Below are 24281 nucleotides of genomic sequence, written 5' to 3'. Positions count from 1 at the left end.
TAAGGCAGCATGCTAGCATGTAGCTAGTCCAAATTTATGTTAGTGTTAGCTCACATCAGGCATTACGTATTATTCAAGATACTTGCGAAATTTTATTGTAAATAATTGCTAATGTAACTAAATATGCGAGTCTAACATTCTTATTCATAAAATTACTCCCAAACATTACCGTTGAGATGATGGAGGGTTTGGCACAGGTAATCAAATACTCTTCTGTAATAAAATTCTAAAAAGAGCTGGTCTTTTCTCACATAGCTCTCTCATTCTTCTATTTATTTATGAGTTTGTGTTGTTTATTGAAAATTCTGACTCAGTGATGATACCTAGACATGAATGAACACACAAAAAAATTAATTATTTTTAAATAATATAAGCACTATCAGTAAGAATAATCTTCAACTTCTACTATTATTCTGACTTGAAATGATCTGGATTCATGGCTTTCTTCTTTAAGCACACTAATAATTTCTAGAGTTCAATCCGAGAACAGCTTGGACAAGATACGAATAAATATTTTGTGGAAAGTCAAGGGAAAAAGAATGGCTTATTTTAATAATACAGAGATCCATTTATGATTTCAGAGTGATTACAGTGCAGATAGAAGCTTTAAGTTACCGGCATTTATGTCATTTGCTTCTGTATCAGTTGAGTCAACAGAGAGTATGACAGTTCAATTTTTCTAACGAAATAATTCAGTACAGTATTGGGCAGAGAATTTTTAATGGAAACTTATTTACAGAATAAAATTATATTAAAATTATGTTAATAGACGTTAAAAAATGCATTCGTAAGTTTCATCGCAATTTTTAACTTATATTATTTTAATAATGAAGGAGAAATAGAATTTTGTGACTTGCCGAAATCACATAAAATATTGAAAATTATCACTTTCTGGTTGAATACAGGTTCCACATCTAGCAAAGAAGTTACGTATCTGTGTACTAATGAACTGCACGACATTTCATCCTAAGTGATTTTCGAGAACTTAACTGCAATCTTGCCTGATATCAGCTAACTATTTTTCTGACAATATGCCTCATCTTTTTCTTACCCGAACATATATATGTGAATACTCCGTGCATATTTCTTCCGGAATTTAGTGAAGAAAAACTGAGGTGGATGCGTGTATTATTTGAAACACAAATTACACACAGTTTTTTTCTCTCTCCTAAAATTAGGGTGTGAGGCTTATTCGATGGCGTGGAGTATTCGTGTATATACGGTAATTCTTTGGCCAATACTGTACCAAACTACTGTGCTGGAATGACTGGACAGTCAAATAATACTGCTTCCCAAAAGACTCACTCAGCTGATATGGGGAGCAGGTGATGTACTAGTTTCCAATAACTTACAGCATCGATCTGTGCTGTACTTGCTCTCAAATTACAAATGAATCTCTATTGTACTTTGCATATCAAGCTAATGAAGGTTTCTAAGAGGAAATTGTGTATTATTTTATTTAAGAAAAAATATTTATATACAATAATGTGAGCCAACATTGTTTCTCATTAATAAAAAATTGAAAATGATACTAATACAATTTTCAAGAAAGCAAGCAGCAGTCAGAAAACAACTGCTTATAGACTTGATCTGATCCTCCTCCAGATGTCTGATACATGTCGACACAAACTACTTTTTTCCAGTAATGTACCTACTACAATAGCTACCCAGAGCCAATGATTGTTCCTTTCAATTTTCCTTGTCACACATAAACTCATTCTACACAACTGTAACAGATGGAAAGAAATCAGAGAAAGAAACTTCCAAAGACAGTTTCGTAACGTACTGTCTGCTTGCTGAGAAGTTTGCAGTTTGCCTGCTTCTGAGGTAGTAAGAGAAGAAAATATGCCTTCACCATACCAATTTCCTTCTGTTACATACTGTAAGTCACACGTTTCATCATGTCTAGCTTGGACAAAAGGATTTCATCAACTTCTACACCTTCAACACATAAACCATATTTTCTTCATACAATACTGCTAGGAAGCATGCATTTAAAAAGATGTGAAATGAACAACTGCAATAAAATTATTAATATCTAAGTACACTGTGCCTTCACCAGCATCGCACTACAATTTCAAATTCACAATGGTCTTCCACACTTTAGTCAAAACAAGAATAAATTGTGAAAAAAGAGAATAAAAAAGGCACATAATAAAATTGTGTCATGTGTTAAATTAATGGAAAAGTAAGAGTAAAACAGATTAATGCTGTGTTCGACTGTGCTCCCATAATTGTAGAGAATACTACTTTCATAGGATTAGTCAAGCAATGACTGCATTATTTCTATAACAATAAGTTCCAAAAATTGGAGTTGTTATATACTAGGACTTCCAGAACTAATCAGATTTTGCATAGACGCAATATTTTAACTGAATATGTTTTAGTTCAAAATGTACTATAATGAAAATAATTCAATGGCCATGTGTCTTACTAATAAATCCTTCTCAACTATTACAATTAATAATTTCTTAAAAAAACTTGCACATGTCATTCCCAAGCCTTAAAACTAATAGAGAGAAAAAGAGGAAATTTTAAAGCATAATAATAATAAGAATAACCTTACTTATTTACAGTTTCCATACAAATATGCTGGAGTTAAGAATTGTATTACGTTATAGCTAGTCTCTCTTAATTTTTAGTTTACTTCAATATAATGTACTTCTTTCATACGCAGTTGTCATGAATTACAGAATTTCACAGGGATCAGAAATTATGAACAGATGCCAAATAAAATTCTCAGACTCATACGAATATAGTAAATTAAAGTACTGCATATTAACCATGATAAATTGAAATGCAAGTGACATCCACTGTCGGTCTGTTAACGCCATCACGTCTTGGTGTCTAGTGTTGAAGAGACATAAGACATATAATTATATGACAAATTAATTAAAAAAAAAAATGTTCTCCTGAGAATACAACAAATTAACATATAGAGAATGTTATTTTATTATTATCAAAGATATGACTCTAGTGAATACAGTTCATTTAGTATCTTTTAATTCCGTCCAATGAGTGACTTTGATTTCTAAAGTAAAAACTGTTCTTCTTGGATAAACTGATCTCTACTCAACTATGTATGTTGTAAAGTCAATCTCTAGACAAGAATATATGCTTCTGAAGTACAGCATCATATCCATCTGTAAAACCACCACAAGAAAGCTGTTCTCTACTCTAAGAGCCAGGATTCGAATAAGTAAGATGTTATGTATGTTAAAAAGTATCATCATTATCTATAATTCAATTAAGATCGAGGTTCCTAATCTCAATGGATCTTTTATCTCAAACTCAATTCACTAAAATCTGGCAACGTCTAAAACAAATTCATATTATCTTAAGTAATTACTAATTACTATAATTACTTAATTATACTTCCAAATCTTGCTTATCTAGCGAATTATTTTGAATCTTTTAAAGGCAATATTCTAAAAAGCCATACATTGTATAAGACGAAAACAATGTACATATTAGTGTATAATTTTTAATTAATTAAAAGATATCTATTCTTTATAATTTTGCCAGGCTTTCTACAAAACTGAAAAATTCTATACAGACCAAATACTCTTTTGGATATAAAAAGACAGGACCTGATGACGGCTTGTCTTGGGAATCCTAAAACAAAATACTTGTACTATCAAAACTAATGGGCTATACAGAATCCTCTTCCTTCAACCACTAGTCTGCAAATTTTACATTTGTGCGTTAAATACGTACCCATTAATTGACTTTCAGGGGTCCAGTTCCCAAGTATGGTTACTGGATTGATATCTGTAAGGACGGAAGGATATATCTGATTATTGTTATAAAAATACTAATTATTAAAATGAATTCTTCTTGCAACTACAGTACTGTGCTGGCTAAGACGTAAAAAGCCATACATGCAGATGCATGAATTTTGTACTGCATAGCAAATTTATGTTTCCCATATTCATACACGTCTGCTGCTTTAGTGCAACCACGTGTTGCTCCAAATTTTATATAAAAATAAATTTCAAAATTACAATTGTATCTTCCTTTATGACATACAAAACTGTGATAGTACAGTAGAGAAAAAAATATTACAAAATAAAATTTAGCCTTTCTATGAGATGTAATCTTTGCATGGTGGAGAGGTTTGAGTCTATGACCTTGAAAACTATAGCAATGAGGACCAATCTTTTCTGATTAGGTTTCAAGTGAGAGACCAGAAAAATAACATGGCCCTACCACGAATTCATATTATCTAATGGACCAGCACCCTGCTACTATGAAAATTTCATGATAGGGAAGTCGGACAGATCGAAAGGAATAAAAGAATGAAGATGGTAATGGAATGCTGTCAAGAAGCATAGAATGTAGGAGGTAATAGTACTAAACGCAAAAAGATAATTAAAGAATACATAAAACGAAGTTGATCCTGTCATGTTAATCTATATGTATTTTATGTGCTTCACAACAATTCACTTCTCTATCATGTCATTACTGACATAAACAGGTTAAAATTCCGGATAAATTAATACACTTATGTAGATTACCATTTAGATACAATTCCCATTTTATGAGTACATATGCTTTTATATAGGAACTGAATTTTGTCTTCTCATATACCTCAATCTTCTGTCAGTCTAATAACTTCGAATTTACCTGAGAGCAAAGGAATTATTCTATTTTGAATTCAGCCACTGATGTCTCCATGAAAGAATCATTAAAAAGTCAATCCATCAATTAAAAACAGCATGAACAGAATTCACGAACAAAGTGGGCTTGAAGCAAGGTATTCACGTGTAAACATTTCTGCTACAGCAACCTACTGAAAAACTGTGAAAAACATGAATACATCAAATTTACACTAGAATGATAAAAAAAATCTATAACTACCAACAACAACCATTAAAAAGGAACTGGATCAAAAACGTGAGTCAACTGACGATAGACTTTCGAAGAGACTAGGACAAGGTTGCTGATGTATAGCATCGACATTACTCGAAATTCATTTCAATGAAGTGATAAAAAAAGTTAAAAGGGAATGTAATAGTACAAAAATTTACATATGAGACACAAAGAGCTGTACAATTTTTTTTTTTCACAGACAGCCAAATTGTTACAGTCACATGTTCAGACAATTGCAAAGAAAGAAAGAAAGAAAGTATAATGAGGCCTTTAAATCTATCTTGAAAAGACGGAATACATCACAGTGAGAGAAAAAGAAAATGGAAGAATAAAGACAAGTGATACTTTCAAGTACTGAAGTGTAACATCCCCAAAAATACGTTCCGATCACACAGACTCGATAATTTAAAGCAGAAGGCTAATACGAGAGGTAGGTCTTATAATGGAAAGATAACAAGAGGGGAAAAAAAAACTACCTACAAAAGTCTTTGAAAGTGTCTCGATCTTTGAAAATAGATTTCTGGAAAAGAGGCTTTTATGTTTCAAAATTAGAATATGTTAGGAATTAATATAACAAGCACACGATAAAAGTACACATATAAGGAGAAAAGAAAAATTTAATGTTGACTACTGAAGCATAACTGGTATGATTAACAGAAATGACGTGAAGGAAGTAACATACAAGACCTGCAGTAAATCTTCGCAGAAGAAGAAAACAATATACAGAAATATACTTTGTATACGTGTATGTTTGTAGAATGTGGTTATTGGCAAACCTACACAACACGAACGCACTCCCTAGCAAAACAAAGAAGAAACCTGAAGACGCAAGGATCTCACTAGTTCTGAAGAAGCCTCCTAAGCTGAAACTGCTGTAGTGAACTAGATATTTATAAACTTAGTTCAATATTAAGACGTGAAAGTGATCACCATAAATTATATTACTCTAAACCTATGTTATTAAAAGAAAATACAGCTCTAAACATGTAAGAAAAAATAAAATATCAAATGGTTGTAATATGTTACTTTTAATAGAGTAACTTACTTGTCTTTTGTAACATAAATTTCCAATTTATATTTCTTTTAACACTTTATGCCTGATCTGAAAGCTGCTGAAAGATAAAACTAAAAGTACAAATAACTTACAAGCTTTGTGTTAGACAAACATAACAAAGCCTCTTAATCCTTCCACAAATAACTACTAAGATAGAAAAGAAGTCTTCTCCGTACTCTGAAAATATATACTATAAAACGGGGTGACTTGATACGTTTTGTAGGTTGATGTTTCATGATGTGTATCAAGTCATTCCGTTTTATATGCTGGGGAACTTGATACATTTTGTAGGTTGATGTTTTGAAACGAAAAATAAACCTACAAAACATATCAAGTCCCCTCCCTAGAGTATCAAGTCACCCCGTTTTATGGTACTCGAAACTAAGTCTAAAAATTTAATCTATCTACTGTTGAAACATAATTAGCTGAAGAAGACTGTATGCAGAATGGTGGCACTACAATTTTCAGGCCATTTAATGACACCTATTTGTGTAGAATAACATATGAGTCTGAATTATGGATCGACATATTTACAAGTTTCTTTGCGAGCTGTGAATTATTATTATTATTATTATTATTATTATTATTATTATTATTATTATTGCCAATATTTTACGGTTGCCCACTACACAACCCCAGTGCGGAAGCCCACTGTGCAAAATGGCAACTATGAACTACAAACTACACGCAGAACTGATAAAAAATTAATGCTACATCATGCCAGGACATATCACTCATTCTCAAAAGCAGTGACTTGAGTCCATGATTCTGAACCTCTGATTGAGTACAAACAACATTTGGTAATTAAACATCTCTTTCAACACTGCAATATTTATGGCGAAAATGAGCATGATTAAATAAGAAATGGATGTGAGAAATACGGATTTCTATCAATTACAATTTTGTCTGCTTTAAACCTACAAAGAACATTTTCATATGTCAGTACAGTCAATTATAAGAAAATTAAAGTTACATATCAGCTGTATCTTTTAGAGTATACATACACTTAAACTTGCTCTTAGTATTCAGTACTATGTCTTTTTATTTCCACATTACAACTGCAGACAAAAGAAAGATAATTTATGATCAAATTATACTTTTCCAATTTATTTTCCTGTTATTTTATTTGCTTTATATAAAGTACCGAGGCAGCAAGTGCAGTCATTAAGAAATAACAAACACGAAACTGATCTTCTTTCAGGTGATACATTTCTGTGGAATGTCAGAATTTCTCTCACAATATTTTTATTTTGTAATCACGTTTACGCATTTTCGTTGGTGATTAATATTTCACCCAACATATACATTAGTGGTTACTTCGAAGAGAAACAATCACATGGCTATACAACGGTTTGAATATTAATTTCTCGAAATTATAGCATTCTCCTCCTCTTCTCTCTTTTTATAAACAAATTATTCGGAACATTAATGAATACAACCAACTTCGAAAAAAACTGATATTTTTACAGATTCAAAGCATACTATAAACAGAGTATTTCCAGATCGGGTTTTGCATACATTTTACTTTTGGAGATGTAAAATTGTCGATATTTCATTAGTTGTATATAAATACTCAAAGCTGGACTTAACACATTTAATATCGTGAAAAACACATACAAATTTCACAAAATAAAGTGGGTTAGAAACAAACTACTATCTTCCGCCATTTCATCTACAGAAATTTTGAACATAGCTCAAATTTGACACTGTTAGTACAAAATACCTGCAGATGAAATGACTGTTTAACCAACCAATATTCCCTCACTACTGTAAGTGTAATTATTACCTTAGCGCAATTCTTTCCTCTCCTCCTTTTACAATCTTAACTTGCTGCAGATGAGCAGAGTTATTCAAACCATCCAGTTTCTATAAAAATAGGTACATCTGATTTAAGCAGTACGACAGGAATTACATAATTAAAATAATACTGCTGCTCTCGACTTTCCATATAGACATTGCAATGCTTTCTTTTTTTTTTTAACAGAAATGTGTTTCTGTAAACATTTAATTCTAACCTCTCCTCCTTCTTCCCCTTCCTCAAAAAAGTTTAATTTGTTAAATCTTGATAATTCAGTTTAGCACAGATGTGTCTGAAAATCAAAGCTACTCTACAATATGAGATATTGAGACATAATTTGTATTCCTCTTTAGTCTAATTTGTATTCTGCTATTCAGTCCACTTTTACTTACATATCTCAAATTACACAATTTACTTCCTAAGTTTTATCTCAACATATTTACTATATGAATTCCACATCTGGAAGTTCAGAATCCAGGACTCTGAAACTTAAATACATACTGGAAGTGCTCGTAGTTTATTCTGCTAATTTTTAAGAGAGCAATTTGCTAAAATTACCATATTTACTCACGTAATATAGAGGTCATCGCATAATGTACACATCCCAATTTTTTGACAGTAATATGAGGGGAAAAAAGGCCCAGCATAATGTAGGCATTAAATTTTCAATTGCTACCTGTGATAATAAACAATCATAATGTTGGATGCACCTTTCATATTTAAATTTGAGAAACAAAGTTAATTTATTATAGGCCATTTGTTATCTCATGAAACCTACCTGCGTGTAAGGGGAAGAAGAAAGTGGACTGAGAAGCTTCCCTTCCTCACTACGCTCATACTTATAGCCAGCTAGCTCGTTTACCCCTCCCCCCCACCACCACCATAAGGTTCTTACTATATGCTACTGCACACACAAGCATTTGGTTTCACGAGATAACAAATGATCTATACAATTGCTTCTTTTTAAAATGGAAAAATGAATTGTAGTGGTTTTTTTTCACTTTATTTATATTCAGTTTTAGGTTATACTGTGCTACATTTTTTTATTCATATCGTATGCTGTGCACTTTACATTATTACTGCTCATATCAATGCTCTCGAAGTCATACAATTGATCATTTTCAATATTACTTTAATGTCAGCTGTGGTTACCAGGTTAGATAGTTATGACTCTTTCCTCTAACATTTTTCCTTCACATATAATATGCAGCCTGGTTTTTTAATCCAAAAATTATGGAAAACAGAGCATCTATTACGCGAGTAAATACAGTTTTAATTTTATATACCGTCGCCCGGGATGACTTTGTGCCATGAGGGTGACTTTGTGCCATTCGCGAAAAACGTATGGAAGTATTCTTTAAGACAGTGACAAGGTTTTAAAGTCTACTTCCTTATGTTTAGTAGTCTTTAAAACCTTTTGACGGTTTCAAAGACTACTTCTTTACGTTTTTTTATGAAATGCGCGAATGGCACAAAGTCACCCTCATGGCACAAAGTCACCCCGCGCGACGGTATACTGCAAAAGAAAGAATGTAAAGAAGGATCAGCAGATAATCAGAACCATTCTCGAGTGGGTTTGTAAAGACAGGCAACTGTAAAATTGTAAAAAAAATGAGTTATCTAGCTTCAAAAGAATATAACCGTCTTCTATGCAAGTGTATATATATGACATCTCATATCGATGATGATTGTAAAGTATTTTCATAGTGAATTTTAGAGGTAGCAAATAATTTCGGGACTCTTTGGTGTATTTTTCTTCCTTTGTAGCTACACAACTAATTTTTTTTAAACAATTTTGGAGTTACTTCTCTCTATACACTCACTCGAGCATTGTTTACTCAATTTTCTACTACCCAACATCTTTTATCTCTTCTGAACTGCATCTAAAAATTACAGAAACCAATCAATTTCAACAATGAAACCAGTTTTTTAATTTATTATATTTTAAAGTTTAGAGATAGTTTTGAAGGGTATAACATACAGTACTTTTAAATCCCTAATAGCCAGGAGTACTTATATATTTTTATACAGAATCTTTTACATGTTTCAAGTGTTTAAATTTTGTCATTTTAATTACTGTTGTTTCTTATGACTAGCCTGGCTGGCACTCCATCTTTCTGGCGTTCCTGTATAGTTTTGTCTTTTAACTTTATGAAAGAAAAATTGAGATGACAATTAGTTCAAATATTTTACTTCATTTCTAAGAAGTTTTCAGACAACACTGATAAGATATATTTTGTAACTTAAATAATCAAGAAAACAAGTTTAGGATGGTCTATCAAATATGTTTTCAGATAAACCAGACTGGACCCAAAGTTAACCTAAAACAATTTATCTCCAGGTTTAATTCTATAGGATTTGTGTGGATGTCCGACTCCAACACCACAACTCTTTTGGTGGGTACAGTGTTGGCTCGTCATTTTCTGTCCCACTGACAATCTGGCAGTCGTGGTGTATGAGCCAACATGACACTGCACTTCCTTCATACTGCCCTGACATCAAACACGGAAGGGTCGCTGAAAGTTCATAGTTTAAAGACATTACAAAATGTACCATTAATAAGTTCATCAGACATAAACTTTTTAAGTTATAAGAAAATATTATCTCCCATATGGAATGAAACATTTTATGCAAATTATTAAAATTTATTTAATTTCATGTAATTTTTATACACCATCAGTGAGTGTAAGAAATATGTTCGTACAAAACACACAATTTGTACTTGCACTTTCTATTTCTTGAAGTTCCAAACTGATGTTGTGATCTACATAATCTCACTTTTGCTTTTAACAGTGTGGTGAACCTTACAAAAATTGTACGCCCAAACAATTAATTTAATAGAAATTATCATAGCATAAGAATCGAGTATATTGGCTTGTTAAAATGAAATAGAAGTGTAAAAATAAATATACAGTAAAAAATCGTTAATATACTCCCACTTATAACACTATCCCGTTCATTATGCTCTTTTTATATGGTCCCTGGACATTTCATATTATATAATCCTGCATAATTTTACTCTCTTGTAATGCTACAAAATTCCTCTTGTAACACTTTTTTTCGGATTGGAAATGACAAAAAAATTCCGTATGAATTGCGAAACTTGTAATGTTTTAAAATAATGGTGAAAAAATATGTTGCTGGACTGTACTGAGGATCACTGCACCACGAGTGCAAGAAAGAAATTTCACCCTCTACCTGAAAAGAGACAGTGTTGGAAGTTGCACTTACTGGCACTTCCCTTTGTATGAAAGATTTTAACAATCAAAACTCTCCCTGTCAATTCATTCTTGTCATTTCTGTAAAATTTAGTCATCCTTTGAATTCCGCAGTGTGTGCAGTAAGTTTGCAGTGCAAAATGGCGTAACAACATGTGAAATGAGTCATCATAATGGATGATGATGAGGATTGGGCTCCTGTAAGGAGAAGTTGGGGAAAGTTAACATGAGGGATTTTGTGTCAGTTGATAAATGGTCTAGTGACCTCAGAAATCCGCGATGTTGACAATATGATTGCGGATCATGCTGCCTCTACCGTTCAAGATGAAGACAGTGATGTGGAAATTGAATCTGCAGAGAAAAGTGTCCCCACACCAAACAAAGCCATCAGAGCAGTAGATGTGCTTCGAAAATATTAGTGTTGCTCCTAGCACTGTATCAAGAGAGTGTATCTGCAGTTCCTTAAACCGCATAGGAAATCTCATTCGTAATAGTAGTACAAACACAAGGCAAACAACAATCAAAGATTGTTTTCATATGAAATGAGTTCTTATTTGCATTTTGCACTGTAACTAATGCACAATAAAATACGAGGGGGATCCAGGAAATAACGACCGTTCGCGCATACCCGCCGCGAAGCTGACTCCCCTTCCTTGTTTGAAGGTCAACTGGCTTCCTTAACATGTGTTCTCATAATGTTGTGAGTACTGGTTGCAACAAGTCGCCATTGTGTTACTTCAAAATGAACGACGTGATTGATAATCCTGCCAACTGTGAGGTGAGGAGTGTGATTCGATTTTTGAATGCCCGACATTTGAAACCTGCAGAAATTTACCGGCAATTGAAAGAAGTGTATGGTGATACTGTAATGAATGAAAGAAATGTGAGAAAATGGTGCGAAATGTTCAACAATGGGCGAACAAATGTCCACGATGAAACTCACTCATCACAGAAGACCTGATCATCCGCCCTATAGTGCAGACCTTGCTCCTAGCGATTTTCACCTTTTCACTAAGCTGAAAGACTTTCTGGGTGGTATGCGTTTTGGAAGTGATGACGAGTTGAAGAAGACAGTGAACACCTGGCTTAATGAACTGGCGGCAGAGGAGTATAACACGGGAATTCTAAAGCTAGTGAACAGATACGACAAATGTTTAAATGTAGGTGGTGATTATGTAGAGAAGTAAAGGAAGCTTCAGTTATGTAACAGACTTTGTTTTTTCAAATAAATATATATATTTTTTTTAATTATTACAACAAAACGGTCGTTATTTCCTGGATCCTCCTCGTATGTTTGCTATGAAGTGGTGTCTAAATTGTTTTCCCCATTTCATATATCAATTCCCATCTACATCGCTTTCCCACTTATTATGCTTGAAGGCCACAGTTCCATCACGAGCACATTAATGGAGTTATACTGTATTATGAAACATCTAATTTAAAAACTCATTCAACTCATAGTGTTGTCCTTTTTATTAGTCTGCATGAATAGGCCTTTTCTCTATTCTGTAGTGAGTTCATACATAAAAACAAAATTGCGTAAAATATTAACAAGTTTCACAGTCCCACTGAAGCCGATCAATTTGAGGGGGGGGGGGAAGTGGAACTAGTACAGTACACAAATTTCTATCTTGCACAAACCCATATTTGATTCTTGTAGAAATTACGTGATTTGATTACTTGTAACCATAATAAAGAGAATTAAGAAATCTTCTGCCAACTTTTGAAACTCACTTATATAGTCAATACCAGCGAATATTCCTGGGGTTTCTGTAGACTGACTAACAGCAGGTCCTTCCTGCTAACGCAGGTAGTGGGAGAAGATAAACCTACTATTGGTCGACTGACAGAAACACCAGGAATATTTGCTGGGACTCACCGTAGCACTCAGGACAGCTTTCTAAGTTAATGAAACATGTCTGAAGTTGATTGATTTGAATACGAAATTTTTTACATTTATAGGCAGGCACCAATTAAAGTTAATTAACATTTTTAGAGTAGGCCTAAGTCCTTCAAACTTTATACTGAACTAAGTTCTACATTGAACTTATTATGCCTCCTTTACATAATTGTGAATTCCTCTACAACAATAATGCTTCTACTTTGACCAACATTGTCTACGTCCTTGTGTCCTCTTATACTGGTTGCATGTTGAAGCTCAGAAAAAAACATTAAAAGTTATTTGAAATAGTATCATTAATTAAGGATGGATAGAACAGAGAAAAATTCTCTCCAGCACCAGGACCTAACCCAGGTTTTCAGCTTTACGTGCTGATGCTTTATCCACTAAGCCACACTGGATTCCAGTTCCAATGCTGGATCGAATCCTCTCAGTTTAAGTTCTACCTCTCAGTTTTTCCCTTTGGCGGCCTATCCTCATGTACTGTGCCACAGAATATGTAACAGTGGCACAATGTCCAAAGCACTATGTACAGAGGTGCACTCATTACGAGTGACTAAGTGGCCGGGATCAGACGGGATGAGCGCTATCTTGAATCACTGAGTGATTACTTACACATATCATATTATTATGATGTACCGAAGTACATATGATATTTCCGTGCAGGAATTCTGCATTATCACATGATGAAGGATGGATAGAACAGAGAAAAATTCTCTCCGGCACCAGGACCCGAACCCAGGTTTTCAGCTCTATATGCTGATGCTTTATCCACTAAGCCACACCGGATTCCAGTTCCAATGCCGGATCAAATCCCCTCAGTTTAAATTCTACCTCTCAGTTTTCCCTTTGGTGGCCTACCCTCATGTACTGTGCCACAGAATATGTAACAGTGGCACAATGTCCAACGCACTACGTACAGAGGTGCACTCATTATGGTGACAAAGTGGCCAGGATCCGATGGGATGAGAGCCGTCTTGAATCACTAAGTGATTATTTACGCCTATCATATTATTATGATGTATTTTATTAAGTTAAGTTATTTAACTACTAGGTTATTTAGCGTTGATGAGATTGGGGATAGTGAGATGGTATTTGGCGAGATGAGGCCGAGGATTCACCATAGATTACCTAGCATTCACCTTATGGTTGGAGAAAACCTCGGAAAAAACCCAACCAGGTAATCAGCCCAAGTTGAGATCGAACCCGCGCCGGAGCCCAACTTCAGACCAGCAGGCAAGCGTCTTAACTGACTGAGTCATGCCAGTGGCCTTATGATGCACCTAAGGTACAGGAATTCTGCGTTATCATATCTCTGTTCTATCCATCCTTCATCATATGATAACGCAGAATTCCTGCACGGAAATATCATAATATGTACTTCGGTACATCATAATAATATAGTATCATTAAGTTTTCTTTCTTCTTTTGTGCATTACATTTCTCTAAAATTCAGAGTTAAATATCTTTGGTGTAATATTATCTCAATTCTCCCTTATTTCCACTGTCTTTGTCCTCAAATCCCAAAGCCACCTGATAGCTATTCTTTCATGCTACAATACAGTTCCACTTTCCAAATTCATTCGCTCCCCAAGCTTGCTATATATACGAGAAGCTTAGATCATCTGTAAACATGCATTTTAATCCATGGTTCTTAATGTATCTCTACATATTAGCAGATTACAGCAGATACAGTGCATTTCAGCATGCAGGCAGAAATTGTTTGTTGTTGTAATTGTCATCGTTATCACTATTATCATTGTCAATCTTGCCTTCATTTTTACTTTTATCTTATTTCTTCTCCTCTTCATGAAGTGTATGTACTATACTAAAGTGCAAACCACCTGCATATGAGGAGAACCAACAACAAACTGCTGCGACCTAATAATATTGCTGTCCCTTATGAAAGAGAGACGGAGATAGACAGGGACAGTGAAATCAGTTCCTGGTTGTGTTGTCACTTGGACACTATACTACAACCTGTGTCTTTAAAATAAGTGTACAGATGACACGATCTGGGCTGAAATACTTTTTTTAAGGCATACTTAGACATCCTCTCTCTTTATACCTGGCAACTATTTTTCTATTGGTGTTAGATAAAGTGATGAGAGAAGGGCGAAAGATAGGAATCCAGTGGGATCTGCAAGACCAAATTAGAGGGTCTTGATTTTGCTGATGATATCTACTTGCTGTCACAGAGATATAGAGACATGAAGACCAAAGTGGAGAAATTACAGAGAGAAGCAGAATTGGCTGGACTAAAATTTAATGCAGCAAAAACAAAAGAAATGAAGCTTAATTCAGATGTAGAGGTAAATCCGAAAATAAATGAAAATATAGTGGAACAGGTTGATTCCTTTATGTATCTTGGCAGCATCATTACTACACTGGAGGAACAGAGAAGCATGTTAAGAGTCGGATAAGAAAAGTATATGAAGCTTTCACCCAACTGTATCTAGCCTGGAGAAATAAAAATTTCTCTTTTAAAACAAAGTTGAGATTATTCAACAGCAATGTATTGCCTGTGCTCTTAAATGGTTGCGAGACTGGGAAGGCGAAAGAGGGGATCACAAACCAATTGCAAACATTTATAAACCAGTGTTTGCAATGTATAATGATACCATATCAAATGAAAAATTGTGGACAGTAACCCAGCAACAACCTATTGGTAAACAGGTCCAAGTTGCAAATGGAAATGGATTGAGCGCACTCTTCGTAAACCTGAAGGAACTGTGGAGAAAGAGGATCTAGACTGAAATCCACAAGGTAGCCAAAGAACAGGGTGACCAAAAACCTCTTAAAGGACTGTCACAAAGGAAGGGGAGTCCATGGGGAAATCCTGGGAAGAAATAAAACATCTGAACAAAAACTGGATCTGATGAAAAATTTTCTCTTCCATCCTTTGTTCTGCTGGGAGATATAGGAATTGAATGAATGAATACCTGGCAAGCTAATGGATTTCAGAATAAAATTTGCGGGAACTATAAAGTCATTGAGAAGGTTTGCTGCGAAGTGTATATTGTTTAAGATACTCTCGAAAATTTGTAATACTTCTATCAAGACAAATAGAAGTAATAGTATACGCACTTCCACGTTTTCTCATTGTCGGTGGCGGACTTGAGAACTAGTAGCGCTTCGATTGCTAAGAGCTATCATTTGAAGTAATAGCTCATTGGATCAGATACCTCGAAAAAATACTTTTTCACGCATTTAATGACGAAAGTTGTTAGGGGCTGTTAGTATGCTTTGTTGTTGAGGGTTGTGTAGATGTCTCTAATTTGTAGTGCCTTGAACTAAACAGTAATAAACAAATATTGTGTGGTTTACAAAATAATTACAAAAATGTTGTACTGTTTTTTTCCGAGTTGTAGATTGGAATAGAATAGAAATAATGAGACAAGACTTTTGTTTTCACATACAGAGAATAAGATGAGTTTGGGAAATGGGCCAGAGCGATTCTGCGGAAAGATAGGCAGCTTTCGGTAAATAATCGTATTTCTGACATGCATTTTTCAGAAGACATGATAATAAAATCAGACCGGTTTGTTGTAAAAGGTCAAAAGAAGGAAATACCGCGAGTGCATTGGATACTAGTACAACCCGAAGCTGTATCTCATTTTCTTTAATTTACAGAAATATTTATCAAGTCAGGTAAAACATCGAAATTCACTCACGAGGCAGAAGAATGTTGAACCCTCAGGAAAAAGAATAAAGAAGAATGGAGACATTTATGACAGAGATCCAACAATAACAGCTAATCGAATTGAAGTTCAAAGTCAGTCTAACAGTAATTAAAGATAATAAGATTCAAATTCAACCAAATTCTCATCCTGATATTGATAATCTATTACATTGGAAAAAGCAGCTTAAAATGTTGAAGAAAAAGTACATAAGAGCTAAAATAAGTCTATCCTCGGCGAAAGCCAGAATTTGTTTGCTAGGAAAGCAATTAAAATGTAAAAAAAAAAAATAGTTCAAAAAGATAATAAATTTCTTAGAAAGAAACTAAAAAATGATTATAGGAACAATGATAAAGACATGTGGACTCAGAAATCATCACGGAATTAGGTATAGTGCTGACTTTATTTCAGAGAGTTTGCTATTTAAAATAAAATCACCAAAATGGTACAGACATTGCGGTATGATTTGCTGGAAAGTTTGCTTAGGACTTAAGTGTCCCTACGAGTATGGTGTAAATTCACATTCCTTGGAGGCTATTTCAGATTTTTATAAAGATGTAATAGGTGAAAATAAACGTTACCGAGTGGTAATATTCGATGATGTAAAAACTCAGAGAAGAAATTCACTTTAATAACTCTTCCTTATAGTGGACTGATTTGTTGATATTGGAGATCTCATGACTGATGTTCAAAAAAGCCAAAACGAGCAAATCATGCATTAGTATTTATGTTTATGTCATTTATGCAAGATTGGATCCAACCAATTGCTATTTACACTAACAAAAACACCATTCCAGGAGATATTCTCCTTAAATTCTTATACAAGTGCTACTAAAGTTAGAAGCATTTGGGGTGAGAATAGTCGGTTTCATTTGTGATGGCAGTCAAATAAAAAGGCCCAGAAATCTTTAAAAATTAATGGGAAAAAAAATATTGAGCACAATGCTATATTCCTAATCTATCCGACGAAGAAAGGAATATATGGGCATTCTCAATGAAATGCATAAGAAATTATTTTCATGATAAAGTCGAACTCTCTTACAAGGAGAAAAATATCAATTTCAGTTTTCATAGGAGACTTTTTGAGGAAGACTTATCTGGATAAGCGAGTCTTAGGGCTTGTCTCAAGTTGACAACAGCACATGTAGATCTCTCGTCCTTTAAGAGAATGGATGCCAGATTCACATTCCAATTCTTCAGCAACAGTGTCGCCAAAGGCCTCAAATTTTATCGTGAAATAGGGTAATAGGGTTTCAAAGGCAGTGAGGGCACAGAAGAAATTGCAAGGCATTTAAACTGTAATGTCCACGCATTAAATTCACTCATTCCTGCTAAGGCTCTTTATAAAGACCCTTCTCACCACAGAATTCTTATTAATTTTCTTCCAAGTCTCAGAATCACAACCAATAAATTTTCTTCTGGTATAACAAAGAAGTCTTTAATAGTAATCTTACAGAATACTTTAGAAATGAGCAAATGACTTTGGTGTCTTTAACAGGGAAACTCACCCAAGACCTCTTAGAGTGTCACTACAGAATTTTGCATTCACTCAGTTCAGATGGCATTCCTTCGATGATAGATTTCCTCCATATGCATTTACTACAATGTATTTATGTCCATGCAAAGCAGGCCCTTAACATTGCAGGAAATTGTGAACCGAAAAGTGATCATCTACTCACGTTGTTTGTAAACCAAATGTGAATGTTAGCGCAAAATACAGAATTAAGCAACAAGACAATTAAGAAGTCTGTAGAAACTTCTATAAAATGAAAAATAATTGTTATTCGTGAAGAAATACATGGTCAAGACTGGAAATGTCCTGTTCCCATTTGGCAAATACTTCTCCTGCCATGTTGATTAACATGTTTAGTGTATCATGTGACCGATTATGTCGTAAATAATTCCTCTAAATTTAATGTGTGTACCCTCTATGTCTATTGCCTACGACAAGAAAGTAATTATACAGTTCTTATTCAAATCGAAGACTACAGATCAAGTATGAACACCAATTTTTTAACCTTTCCTTCTCAAGCTATGTACGACATATTTCTTCAAATAAACATGAAAATTAAAGAAAAAATTTGCTCAGCAAATGTAATGTGAGGTGAACGTTTCATGAATACCTCGACATCACTGGTGCTCTTTTGATTCAGTCTTTGGGAGCAGGCTGTTGCAAAGAATATATTATGGATATTATTCCTAAATTGGTCTATCACTGTTTAAATTGCCGATTCTTTTTCAACACAAAGAGAATTCGATGAGAATTACAGGCTCGTAAATCTAGCAAGTCATCTCGAAAACTTTCCAAAGTAGCATCATGGTGATTGATTTAATTCATTTATGAGTACGTGAAATATTTAACTCTGTTTTTATTTAACATTTTATAGATTTTTCTGTCCCTGAATTCGCAACTTGTTACAGAACGATCATTTGATTACTGAACTTATAATAGTCTACATAACACTTTCAGATCTCATTGTATTTTCTGTTACAGACGTTCATAGTAGTATTAATCAAGAGAAAAATATGAATTATGAATAAGGGACCATACAGATATTCCATAATTTACGAATAGCAGGGTTAAATGCAAGAAAATAGCTTTTAAAAAGGACTACATTTAGTGTAAAAAGTACAGTGAACTCCCTTCAAATGTCGACCATAGCGGTGGCAGCGGCGGATCCATGTAAACTCGTTGAGTGCGTACACTATTACTTCTATTCATCCTGCTTCTATTAAATGAGTTTTCCTTGCCTGCACATCCACACTCATGTGATGTACACATAAGCACAAATATACATGACACACAGAGTTGACTTTAAATTATTATTGTTTTCAACTGTTGTTGCTTAACCATTGTTCAGTATCTAACATGAGGTAGTGCAATTTCATAGGTAACAACATATTCATTCATTTAGTATTCTGCCCAAGGGCAGGTCTTGCACTGTAAACTCAGCTTTTTCCAATCTTTCCTATTTTCTGCCTTCCTCTTTGTTCCCTCATATGATCCATATATCTTAATGTCGTCTATGATCTGATATCGTCTTCTACCCCAAACTCTTCTGTTGTTTACCATCACTTCCAGTGCATAACAACATAAGAGGTATTCAGTTTATCTCAAGGAAATGAAAACCTCGCGTAATATTTAATAAGACTATTTTGCAAACAGAATACGAAATAATTTAATAAAATAAAGATAATAAAGCATAATATTATTGGACAAGATATTTGACTTGCTTACATTGAATCATATCATTTGCTGTTAACTACATATGAATGACAAGGACTAAATAATGGCAATATTAATTTTTATTATAGACACATTTGAATTTAAAAAGACGGGAATTTAAATAATGGAAGTGACGTTTCCATAAACGCAAATTTATTGGTTGTAACTGATGCTCAGGAAATTTATGCTGACTGATTACTTCTGAGTTTATTGATAATTACTTATAGGTTATGGTGTTCCTCAATAATTTGTATGGACACATTAAAATTTTTATTACTTTCTAAATATTTACGTAGCCTTTAAAAAACACTTGCGAATCTTCATGACAAGACAAAAATGGCAATATAAAAGAGACAATACTGCAGTGAGGCAACTCTGGTTGAAATTCAACAGATTCTTACACTCCATTGGTGAATATGGTATATGAGAGAAACAGTCTTAAAAATTCTACTAATAATCATTCTTTCCATATCATGTATCAGTAAGTCTATATTTCTCCTGGATGACTAACGTCTGCACAATTTCGAGCATCCAGTGATGCATCCAGTCAAAAAAGGAAGGTTATGAAACAATCAGGTCTTAATAGTCGCACTTCAAAAACACAGACATTTACCTCACATATGTCCATTTTTCTAGATCACGAGGAATCCCTTTCATCTTTCAATTAACTTTCTCTTATTTTCTGTGCATATGTAAACATTTCAACACTTGCATCTGTTTTCCGAATTACTAGAAGTAGAATGGCTACATCTGTTTAAGTGGCAGTTCTCAATCATGTTATTACACATTAGTTTAGCGCTTGCACTCAATGCAATGTAAATATTTTATTTGGTCACTAGGTTTTTGTTTCTGTATGTGATCATGGCAGAGTATGTAATCATCGTCCTTGTGGTGTAAGCATTTAAGAGCATATAACTCTGTAAACAAACATTGCATTTCATTGAAACATAGTGTTAATAAAATTGAGTTTTACAGCATTAATTGAGATTCTACATTGAAGTCATATGTAAAATGAACTAGATTTACTAATTTTTAATTAACTTTAACCCATATTATAGTGCCAAGGGATGATACTTCTTTTAATACATAATTCTGTTCAAAGTTATAACCTAAAAGAAAGAAGTTTATATATTATTAGGTTTCATTTTCAGAACAAAGTGTCGTTTTGACATGACGACTCAATTTCTGTACTACAGTTTCGATAACTGTTGCAGTTTTGTGGAACAAACTGATGACAATAACCAAAGCTCTACTGTACATACAGTATATATGTGTATATTTTCTTTGAATCACATGTTGAACAACACTATGTTTCAGTGCTTAATGAAATGGTTGTAATATTCCTAAACTCTTTCATCACAAGAAGTTTATGTTATATATAGTTCAGAATTTAATGCTAAAAATTCTACATTACCTTCTTTTAAATCATAATCAGGGTAGGACAATTTTATAATACAAATACTTTTGAGGCAACACTGCATCAATGTCAGATTTTAACACTACAGCCAATGTAACTCATTCATTTAGTGTACTGTTAAGAAAAGAGCCATAAGAATCTGGAGCAAATTATACATAGGCCTATTATTTAAAAACAATATTTAAGAATGTAACCGAGAATTTATCATGGGAGGTTTATATATCTGGAAGTATAAACATCTGCGCATTTTCATATCAAAAATAATTTGTAACATTACATGGTCACATAGTACGCACAGAAAGTTCAAAAGAAGTTGGAGGTAATATGGATTTCAGAACCAGATAATTAGAACTGAGGGCACAGTCATGAGTGATGAAGTATCAAGAGACTACTGTGCAAGCACATGAACCATGAGAATAAGCCCAAGCATACATTTTAAACATGTCATGACAATAATGCATTGGAAAGTCAGTCATCAAATCAAGTAACATCCCCAAAATTCACAAGCAAAATAACTTGCACTGAAAAACACTTGAATACAAGACACACATACGACAGGTCAAAAACTGAAATCATATATCGAAGTTCCATTAATTATATGTTAGAAACAAACAGTACAGATCTAATAACAGTAGCGGCTCGTAGTTAAAGGCTCTTAGGTGGAGCAGCCTCTATAAAAATCTCCTTCAAAAATCTTGACATTTGCTTGTGTTTAATAATAGAATAAAGATTTTCAATAGAGGAGAAACATCGAAATTTTATTCGGCTTGTTTGAGGAGGGGGGTGGTTTCCTAGTGAAGTCTTGCTAATAAGGGTACAGCTAAGGTGTAGAGATCTTACGCCTTGAGTCATTGCCAACATTTTCTAGCTCTGAGTTTTAAAAAACTCTCTTGGAGAAGAGAAAAGAAATAATGTCTGACACTCCATTCTTGAGATTACATGTCTGCTCTCTCATTCATTTTACGGTAGAACATAGATCTAATTGGCATTTTAGGATAACATTGCGATGATAAGATGAAGGAGTCGTTTAGTTATTCGTTGATACAATTGGTATCCTTGCTATCCCATAAAGTGAAAGCTTTTCAAACCTCCATCAGGGACGGGAAAGAACATAACAGAAATTCTAACACGTGAATTAGTTTTGGCTTCTCCTTTGTAATATGAGTATTGGTATTGTATGCAGTTGTGAACTTGTGATTGTGAGAACCATTTGTGTTTATCTGAGAACAATAAATTGTGTGTGTAATATATCGGGAAAAAAGTTTGGACCATGAAACTAGATTATAAGTGAAGAAACTTGGCACGCCTCGTCCTGATCTTAAAGTTGTTCAAGAACAATAACAGTGCAAATCACGAGGGGGTTATACTCGTAATTTTAACAGACATTGTATAATACAGCTGAGTTGGTCTGTGGATGTGAAATGAAAAATACATTCTTTTGCTTCACGTGCCTTGTCACAAATTCTAATAACAGCCATTGGACCGAGACTGGGATTACAGACTTAAAAAATGTTCATGAGAAAGTAAAGAAACATAATTCAAGTGAAAAACACCTAAATGGTTTTATTGAATTTTCGATACGAGGAAAGGTAGACATTAGGTGTCAGCTAGATAGTGCTTACCATAAGTGTGAAAAAATACAATGAAAATGTATCTAAGAACCAGTACATACTGGGGAAACTGATAGATTGCATTAAGTTCTGTGGCAAGTTTGAGCTCGCCTTAAGGGGGCATGACAAAACTGAAAATAATAACAATCCTGGAATTTTTCGTGAGCTGGTTAATCTCATGTCAGAATTAGATAGTGTTCTGAAGCAGCAGATAGAACAGAAAACCGTGTGTTCTTGGGTCTCTCAAAAACTATTCAAAAGAATTACTGGATTCAATTTAAGAGATTTGTCTTAATACAATAATTAGAACTGAATTAACACAGACTGATTATATAGCAATCGAAGTTGATGAAACTACAGAGAGGGTAACTCTGTCACAGATGGTTTTCAAAGTTCGATATGAATTATTGGGGAGTATAAATGAAAGATTCATTAGTTTCGTCCAGCCAAAAAATAACAGTGTGAAAGGTGTAAGTGAAGCCATCTTCAGTGAGCTAGAAAAAATGGAAATAAATGAGATGCCTGAAAAGCTCATTGCTCAGAGTTATGATGGATGTCCAGTCATGAGCGGGAAAAATGGTGGGGTTCAAGAAGGTTAGAGAAAGATATGAAATTGCCCATTTTATTCACTGCTATGTGCATCAGTTAAATTTAATTGTTGAACGATGCATAACTGGGAATAAGCTAGTGCGAATTTTCTTTAGTAACCTGGAAGGAGTCTCTTCCTTTTTTTCTCAGTCTCCTAAACGTACTGCTATACTTGATGAGGTTGTAAAGAAACGCATTCCCAGCTGCCCTCAATCCATCAGGTGGAATTTCAAATCATGGTGCGTGACTACTATACACAAATATAAAGAGGAAATTGTGGAGTGCTTGGATAAAATCATTGATGGCGAAAGAAATGACAAGACACTGAATAAGGCCATGGGAATAAAGAGTTTTCTAAAAGACGATAATTTCCTATTTTCGTTAGATTTGTTTAATAAAGTTATGCCTCATTGTGACATTTTGTTCAATGAACTTCAGCAAAAACAGATCGATTCTGTAAAGACAATGAAGGATGTATCTGACTGTCATCTGTTCAGTGACTCAGATCTTTATTTGATAGAGACAATCGCTGGGAAGGGGAACAACCATGTGCTAAACGGGCTCGTTTTATGGACTTTCGGAGGATATGTGGGAAAGAAATTTGTGATATAATCACAACTCAAATCAATGACCGTTTTATATTTAGTGATCATCTTCAGTGGCAAAGTTGTTTGAGCCATCATTGTTTCCAAGACATCGCACTGCTTTTTCTGATAATAAACTGAAAATAACTGTTGGTTTGTTTAATTTGAATCCTAAAGAACTGCATCATGAACTTAATATGCTATATGGCCAAACAGATTTTGTAAAAGCATCCGGTGCATTGACTTTATTAAACTGTCTTTATGAAAACAATTTGGTGAATGCCTTTCCTGAGACCATTAATCTCTTGAAGATCATAGTGACCACTCCAATGAC

At 34.0% G+C, this 24281-nt stretch overlaps 1 protein-coding gene across 5 annotated transcripts in view; it reads right to left on the bottom strand.

Annotated features, from left to right (window-relative positions):
- Positions 1 to 24281, bottom strand: part of LOC138705927 (solute carrier family 35 member E2A-like) — an 84490-nt gene that overhangs the window by 14345 nt on the left and 45864 nt on the right. The window contains exon 8 of one of the 5 annotated variants that reach the window (XM_069834717.1): positions 3718 to 3771. The exons of 2 other annotated variants lie outside the window; for them this stretch is intronic. In XM_069834717.1, coding sequence (XP_069690818.1) covers positions 3757 to 3771 — 15 coding nt within the window. In that variant the 3' untranslated portion in view covers positions 3718 to 3756. Of the gene's footprint in view, positions 1 to 3717; positions 3772 to 7507; positions 10241 to 24281 lie in introns of those variants that run through there. 2 more of the 5 variants (XM_069834714.1, XM_069834716.1) reach the window with 2 other exon arrangements.

Source organism: Periplaneta americana, chromosome 9 (assembly GCF_040183065.1).
Source record: "Periplaneta americana isolate PAMFEO1 chromosome 9, P.americana_PAMFEO1_priV1, whole genome shotgun sequence".
Lineage (NCBI taxonomy): Eukaryota > Metazoa > Arthropoda > Insecta > Blattodea > Blattidae > Periplaneta > Periplaneta americana.
This window is presented reverse-complemented; position numbering and strand designations above follow the sequence as displayed.